At 51.0% G+C, this 8109-nt stretch overlaps 1 protein-coding gene across 1 annotated transcript in view; it reads left to right on the forward strand.

Moving 5' to 3' along the window:
• The window catches only part of PPP2R5D (protein phosphatase 2, regulatory subunit B', delta), a 28706-nt gene extending 23590 nt beyond the window's left edge, over positions 1–5116 (forward strand). Inside the window, exons 13-15 of the mRNA XM_009866190.1 lie at positions 3753–3825; positions 4286–4402; positions 4777–5116. Of these exons, the coding sequence (XP_009864492.1) occupies positions 3753–3825; positions 4286–4402; positions 4777–4914 (328 nt within the window). The 3' untranslated portion in view covers positions 4915–5116. The remainder of the gene's footprint in view (positions 1–3752; positions 3826–4285; positions 4403–4776) is intronic.
• The last annotated feature ends 2993 nt before the right edge of the window (positions 5117–8109 follow it).

Genomic DNA, 8109 nt, shown 5'->3' on the forward strand with positions numbered 1-8109 from the left:
ATTCCTGCACATCCACTACTTGCTCTTCTTTCCACAGAGTGCTGCCACTTGCTCTGGTGAGCAGCAGGTCCTCTTGCATTGCAGTCCATTGCTGTTTCCTTTTCAAACACAGAGATTTAAACTGAGTGGAAATAGTACTTTTTTTTTTTTTTTTTTTTCTCCTCAACATAAACCTGTCAGGCTGTGATGTCGAGTGCCTCTGGAGTAAGGCTATCTGTGGGAATGCTGGCTAGCTCACTGTGATGCAGGATTGACCTTTAGCTGTGCAATGCCTTGCTCTTTCCACAGGACCTTGGCCTTATTCACTGAGACTGATAAGTTTGGAATGGCTTCTTTAGTGTGGTCAGAAAAAGGAAGAGAGCTATGAAGTGCTTTTCCAGTGAGCCACTAGAGACCTTGTGCTGTGAACTAGAAAATACCACGCATGGGAAGGACCGCACACGCGAACAAAGCCAGTAAACATGAAACGGTGAAAAGCAGAGAGCAGTTAGGCTGCGTCCAGATGTTGAGAGGCCTGCTCAGAAAAAGGCTTAGCTGTGTTTTTAATTAGTTGCCGTGCCTGCAAGGAACATGCCAGCTCAGACCTGTCACTGCTGCAGCCCTGGTTGTGCTGCTGCAGCCGAGGCTGGCCATGGAGAAACATGCTCTCCCCGGCGTGTGTGGGGAGGCTGTTCCATGCAGAAGGACTGACTGCGCCTCACTAATCTCCCCAGACATCTTGAAGCTGTTTGAATTATCAGAAGCTTTCAGAAGGCAGCGGAGTGGTTGGGGGCAGATAGATAGCGTCTTGTCCTGAATGTGCGTTTCTGTAAAAGTGTGAGAGCCTTGAGTGCTGCCTTTAAAGAAGTTTGGTGTCAGCAGCCCTTGGGGCCACCTGGACACCTGACATGACATCTCTCTGATAGCAGCTACCTTGCTTCCTTCCGTGTAGACCATGGCAGTGGGAAAGAGGAGATACCTCCCAATACAGTTTTGCTTTTCCAAATATCCTGCCAGTGGCTTTCTCGAACTGATAGAAATGAGATCAGGAGTGAAGAGAGCTGATGAGGTGCACATCACCTGGGAAACAGGGCTAGGGGTGCTGCTACCTGAGACCCAGTGCTGTCCTGTGGGGCACTGATAATTAGGAAGGTAAGATTCTCCAAAGAGTGACATGGATGAGTGACTTTCAGATAAACTGCAATGGAAATGTCCTAGTGTAGGAGGTAAAGCCAGCTGATTGATGAGGTTGGAAGGAAGCTTCCCCTATAGAGGGATGTTAGCTGTAATACTACAGTTAAGTCAGTGTGGTATCAAAATAAAGATGAAACTTGGTTTTGTTCTTTTTAAATACTTGTTTGGCTAAAAAGAGTGATGACCGGTGTAAAGCTTTTAGCTTTTTAGAAGGACTGCTCTTACACTGAATATTCTCTTTGTAACTTTTGGGGGTTTGGGGTGGGTTTTTTTGCAATGTCAGCTGAGAACATGATGGGTGAACTGGTGGGTCTCAAAGTATGATGAGGAATGGAGGGCTTCCCCAATGCTTTTCATTTGGTGACATGAAATGAAAGAACTAGTGCTAGAGATGCATGGAGCTGAGTGGCTGGATGAGGGTCCTTGCCTCATTGTGTACTGGACCAGTAATGTGATGTAGTCTGGCTGGAGAAAATGAGCTTTGTTACACCCTTACTACTTACATGGTAGAAGATGTGATACCAGCAAAGTAGACATGGCTTTGGGGAGGCAGTAGCCTTCCTGCTGTGAGGATTGTTTTGGACAGACATACTGGTCTACATTTCCCCATAGGAAAATTGGAGTAATACATATATTTCTGTTCACCAGACATTAAAAAGGATTCTGGAGAAATTTGGGATGAAGCAGGAAAGAGCTAGGGAAGATCAGTGCTAACTCCTGGTCACAGTCCTCTGCAGAGGTCTCCAGAGCTCTGTCAGAAAATGAGGTGTGGGGCTTGGTGTTTGGTTGGGGTTTATTTTGGCATATCACTCTCTACAACTACATGAAAGGAGGTTGTAGAGAAGTGGCATCAGTCCCTTCTCACAGGTTACAGCTGATAGGACAAGAGGAAATCGTCTCAAGTTAGACCAGGGGAGGTTTAGGTTAGACATTAAGGAGAACTTCCAACACTGAAAGGCTGTAGAGGGAAGTGGCTGAAACGCCATCCTTGGATGTGTTTAACAGCTGTCTAAATATGGTGCTCAGGAACATGCTTTAGAAGTGGTCCTGGTTGGACTTGATGATCTTAAAGGTGCTTTCCAACCAAAATGGTTCTATGAGTCTGTGTTTCTCTGATGGAGTAGTCTGCTGCTTGAATGCTTGGCAGCTTTGTTCTCAATTTTAGCCTCCTTTCTTGAATATATTTCAAGAGTGTGAGGTGATTACAGTGTTAGAACTTCCTTAGCATGAACAGATAGGACACTAGAGAGACTAGTTACTGGGATGAAAGCCAGACAGTTAGTTAGTTAAAATTAGAAGTAGGTGTTTAAATTTTAAAAATTAGTGCAGGTGTTTAAAATGTAGAAGAGAAGAACAAAGAGTGGTGGATGCTCACCTCCTTTTGCGGAGGACAATCACTGCCCTGGGATTTCCCAGCTGAACAGTCACTTAAGGTCTGTGCCAATCTGTGCCAGATTAAAGAACTGTGCCTAGGGTTTGGGCAGCTCTCTGGTGTGTTATGGCCAGAGAGAGAGGGCATTGTGGGTGGTTGACACCCAGCTCTACTGGAAAGGGCAATTCGTCCATCTGCATCTGCGCCAGGAAAACATATGTTTGACATCCAAACTGGTGTCATTGCCTTACTGCAGAAACCAGATGCTTTGGTCCACTCCTGCAGCACAAAGCCGGGGAAAAAGTACCTGTGCAGCCCACTGCTGCCACCCTGTGCTCTGAAGTGAGCGAAAAGTACGCCTGCCTACCTCCTGCTAGCTTGCAGTGTGTCCCCTCCTCTTGCTATGTAGAATCATAGAATGTTCAGGATTGGAAGGGACCTCTAGAGATCATCTAGTCCAAACCCCTGCCAGAGCAGGATCCCCTAGGGCAGCCACACAGGAACACGTCCAGGTGGGGTTTGAAAGTCTCCAGAGAAGGAGACTCCACAACCTCTCTGGGCAGCCTGTGCCAGGGCTCTGTCACCCTCACAGTAAAGAAGTTTCTCCTACGTGTTGAGTTGGACGAGGCCTTTAAAGGTCATCTAGTCCAACCTCGCTGCAGTGAGCAGGGCTTTAACTTGATCAGGTTGCTCAGAGCCCCATCCAGCCTGACCGTGAATGCCTCCAGGGCTGGAGCCCCCACCACCTCTCTGGGCAACCTGTTCTGTTGTCTCACCACCCTCATTGTAAAGAACTTCTTTGTAATGTCTAATCTGAATCTACCCAGCTCTAGTTTAAAACTGTTGCTCCTTGTCCTATTGCTACACACGCGTGTAAGCAATCCCTCCCCAGCTTTCCTGTAGCCCCCTTCAGGTACTGGAAGGCCACTATAAGGTGTCCCTGGAGCCTCTTTTCTCCAGGCTAAACAACCCCAACTCCCTCAGCCTGTCCTCGCAGGGGAGGTGCTCCAGCCCTTTCATCGTTTCTGTGGCCCTCCTGGACCCGCTTCAACAAGTCCACCTGTAGACAGAACTGGAAATCTCAGAAGGACAGAGCAGCTCTTCCCCTTGCCTGCACTTTTTTGCTGTCTCTTGCTTTTGTCTTACTGTGAGCAAAAGCTGTGCTTTCCCTGGGAGTTTCACACTTGCGCTCTTTCTCTCTCTGCAGAGGCAGATTCAGGATGAAGGAACGAGAAGAAATGTGGCAGAAAATAGAGGAGCTGGCCCGGCTGAACCCCCAGGTGTGTAACAGCAGGACCTAGGAGGAACGAGAAAAGAATGTGCTGGGGGTCTTGACCTGCTTCCTCAGCTCATGAGAATGGGCTCCAGCACCTGATCTCAATCCTGTGCGCACAGCTGCAGTGGGGATCTGTTCCTCCCAGAACCTGGTGTCTTGGGGACGCTGGCAGTGTTTTACCAGCCTGGCCCTCTCTAGCACGGACCTCTAGGTGATGCCTTGTAGCGAGCACGTAGTTGTTTATGGGCTCCTCTCAGCTGTGGCTGCACGTGCAGGGTGCTGTGTTTCAGAGAGCACAGGTAGGAATGGGTAGGAGAAGATGCTCCTTTCCTGTCTGTGCACCCACTGCCACCTTTGCAGGTGCCAGAGCGAGTGGCTGGAGTGTGCCATGCTGTGCTAGGATGCTGGGGGAAGAATGCTTGGGGCTGGATGATGTGCTGACTCTCCTGCTGTCTTGTTTGCAGTACCCCATGTATTACGCACCGCCATCGCTGACTCCTATCTGCTGTATGGAAACGGAGACCCCAACTGCGGAGGATATACAGCTGCTGAAGAAAACGGTGGAGACAGAGGCTGTGCAGGTGTGTAGATGACCGGGGTCTTTCCACAGTTACTCTCAGACCAGCCAGGACTTCAGCATAGTCAGTCCAGGGTCCAGCAGCCAGAACTGGCTCTTTCCAAGTGTTCTGAGAGTAAATGCCCCTGCTCTCTTCCCTGATAACTGGAGATCAGCCTGTAGTCACAAGAATGGAGTTTATTTAACCTTCCCACTGTAGAAAAAGTGTAAGGGGGACTTTTTTTATGCCCTTTTGCTCTGTGTCTGGCTCTCGGCCTGTTCTGCAGTGTGCTGCAGTGTCACCTCGCATATCCTAGAGCAGTTGGAGTCAGAGAATGGGGAGGCTGGAGGGGTGAAGAGGCTTGCTGCTGATTCCTGAATCCTTTGGCTTGTCTGTAGATGCTGAAAGACATTAAGAAGGAGAAAGTTTTGCTGCGCCGGAAATCTGAGCTTCCTCAGGACGTCTACACTATAAAAGCCCTGGAGGCCCACAAGAGAGCGGAAGAGTTTCTCACCTCAAGCCAAGAGGCTCTCTGACGGGCTCAGGAGCTGGCCCGGGAAGCTCTGCCGCATCCCTTTCCCCCAGGGGTCACGGAAATGCACTTGGTTCTCATGTATAAATAGGGAATGAACATGGTGAGCTGTGCCTGTCCTCCACTCCATCCTCATCCCTCCAGGCTAGATCTGGTTTTATGTTATAACTTGTATCTCACTACTGTCATGTCCTGCTTTTCCTCCTTCCTCCTGCTTTTCCACCCTGGATGGGTGTGCATGTGTGAAGGGAACCTGCCGGACCCACGATTGTATCAGCCCAGGCAGGAGTTGCTTCATTTCCAGCTGCTGCCTGGTTCTTATTCCGCCTGGGAGCCGGAGCCTTGCTGCCCTGCAACACAGGCCCTGCGTTGGCTGGAGACTGAGACATGCAGCCTGGCGTGCTGCTGTGAGCCCAAAGTGTCTGTCTCCGCCATGCCGGACCCCGTGCTGCCAAGCCCCACGGCGGTCAGAGGTGGGGCTGAACTCGTGGCAGGAGTGTGCAGCAGAGTTTGTGGGGGTTCTGCTGCCTCTTCGCGCTGCCTCGGGGCACAGCTCCGCAGCTGGAGGGTCTCGCATACAGCGGAGGGAGACGTTCGCTTCCACCTTTCTTTTGCTTCAAGCCCCTTGTTCTGTTCCCATCAGTGGAGTGGGGGTTCAGTGCTTCACCACCCCTAGAAAAGCTGGGTGCAAGCACTACGTACTATTGCAGCCTTCCCTTTAGAGCATCCTTAGAAGCTCTCTTGTGGGAAAGTGAATTCCTTCAGCTGTTTGTGTTGGTCTGTGCTGACTTGTCTCCATACCCGTGTCTTGGGTTAATTGTGGGCCCAAAATTAACTTCCTGCTTTGTAGCAGTGTCAGCCACTGACTTCTGCTTTCTTCCTCTACCTGCTCAATTAAAATACTCCCGCAGCTCTCCCTTTGTCGCTGTATCCCATCCTTAGCTCAGCAGTGGCCAGGGTTTCTAGGAAGCTTGTGCTGCTAAAGTCATTTCTGCAAACTCGTGGAAGCAATGGATACACCTTACGGGGCCAGGCTGAGTTTCTGAGCGTTCAGTTGTCTCCTCTTTGTGATCAATGGCTAGGTGCTACTGCTGAACTGCTTCCGTGGCGCTCTGAGCTAAGTTCCTCCTGCCCTGTTACTCTGGCACCTGCTGTGGCCCCAGGCCCTCGTTAGTTATCATGGGGTGCATCAGGGACTTGTGCTAATTTAGCATTTAGAGTGCACTTGCCGATAGCCCAGGGGGTTGCGCTTGGGTGCTGCTGTGATCCAGTTTTTCTCCCCAACCTTTTGTGGTGACAACTCGGTGCCAGGCCAAGGTGCCACCTCAGAGAGGCTGGCTTGTGACCGAATAGGGAGTCTTCCTTGTTCCTTACCTGCTGCGCTTGCTTTCTTGACACATAAGCTTTAAGTGGGTTTGCAACAGTGCAGGGAGTTTACGGGGTTGGTGCTAGTCTGACACTGCTTTGCAGCATCGTGGGATGTTGCAGAAGGTCCTGGTGTATGTATCTGCTTGTCCTCACCAGTAAACCATTCCCAGGTCAGAGGTTCACCCCTCTCATCTTACAGCTGGTGGGGCAGCACATCTTTCCTCCAGCCCAAACTAAGCTGTTTTTTCCCCCGCGGGGTGTCCCGTACCCCCTGCCCCGTTTAGCTCTCTTTCGGTTTGGCCCTCGTTAAGGCATGCCACCATCTCTTAGGAGCAGCTGGCGAGCGTGAGGACGTGCGAGATCACCCACAGCCACGCAGGACCCCACCTCCCCTCCGCTTCATGCAATGGGCCAGTTCATCAGGAGACTTTACGAAACACCTCAGGGAGGTTATTGCTTATTTTGAACATTAGTCCAAGCTCATGGTCAGCTGCCAATCAATTACCTCACGCCTGGCACAGCATGTAGACATGCTCGGGCTGATGCTGGACGGCGCACGGGAGCGGCAGGCGTCTCGGGGCACGGCGGAGATGAGGCCTGCCAAGTGCCACCCGCAGCAGGGCTCGGGAGGACGTTTCTTACCGTCGCAGTACAGGCTTTCCAACTCGTCCGCTTTAGTGTCACGTTATAAGCCGCCTCCTTGTTTTTAGAGTGCTACAGCACGTTTTTAGAATGCTACAGCACATTTTTAGAATGCTACAGCACGTGTGTGCCCTCACTCAAGCCTGCTTGCTGCTGGGCAGCGGCTGCCTTCCCCTGCTGCAGGCTGTGCGGCCTGCACAAGGTTCTGGTGCGCAGAGGCTGGTTGCTGCCCCGCAGATGGTCCCTCTCCGCCAGGAGGAACGCTGCCGGGGTTGTGCTGTGTGCAGGGGCAGGACTGTTAACGCATCACGACTATGTGATGTACAGCTTCGATGTTCTCTTGGCTTCATGTGTCTTGTTCTGGGTCAGGGAACTTAATGCTTAGTACCTTCACATCGCCATTAGTTCGCTGCCTATTCATTCCGGTGTCCTGGACACCTAAGAAGGGGACCATGTGAGAAAGGGGGGAGTGCGTTCACCTTCTCCACCACATGTTACTGCTCATATGCAGACCTGCGTCTGCCACGCTACAGCTGTCCCTCGCTCAACACTTGGGTTTCTAGCGTTAGTGCCGCTCATTTCTGCCTATGCCTTTCCCCACATCAGCCAAATGGACAGAACTGGAGCTGCCTCTTCCATGTCACCTGGCTCCCTCTTCCTGAGGGAACAAGCGAAACTAACTACTGCATTCACCCCCTGGACACAAGTATTAAGCTGCTTACAGTTCATATGTACATATGGTGTACTTTATTTTCAGTAGAGCATTACATAGTATGAAAGTGTTGGATTTTGTACAGATGTCCCTGTATGTACAGAACTAAATAAAACCAATCTCTTGGAAAGACACATTGGACTCCAGCTCTTGTATTCCAACACACAGACCCCATCCTGGGAAGAGGGGCCCTAGCACAGAGAGGGACTTCTCCAGCACTGACAGCACAGGGACAAACGCAGTGTTTGTCCCAAGGGAATCTGGACAAAGCCGGCCTGGCACCCTCCCTCCACACGCACACAAGAATGGAAACCAGTCGGGCTTCTCAGAGGCAGAGGAAGCCAACACAAGGACAACATGGTGACTTACGCACCAGCCAGAGACAGGAAAGAGGAACAGGAAGGGAAGCTGGACGACTTTGGTGGGAGAAAGTGGAAGGTCGATGCCAGCTAGTCCCGTCGGTCACCACCTGGCTTC

The sequence above is a fragment of the Apaloderma vittatum genome, unplaced genomic scaffold, assembly GCF_000703405.1.
Source record: "Apaloderma vittatum isolate BGI_N311 unplaced genomic scaffold, ASM70340v1 scaffold7663, whole genome shotgun sequence".
NCBI classification, from domain to species: Eukaryota; Metazoa; Chordata; class Aves; order Trogoniformes; family Trogonidae; genus Apaloderma; species Apaloderma vittatum.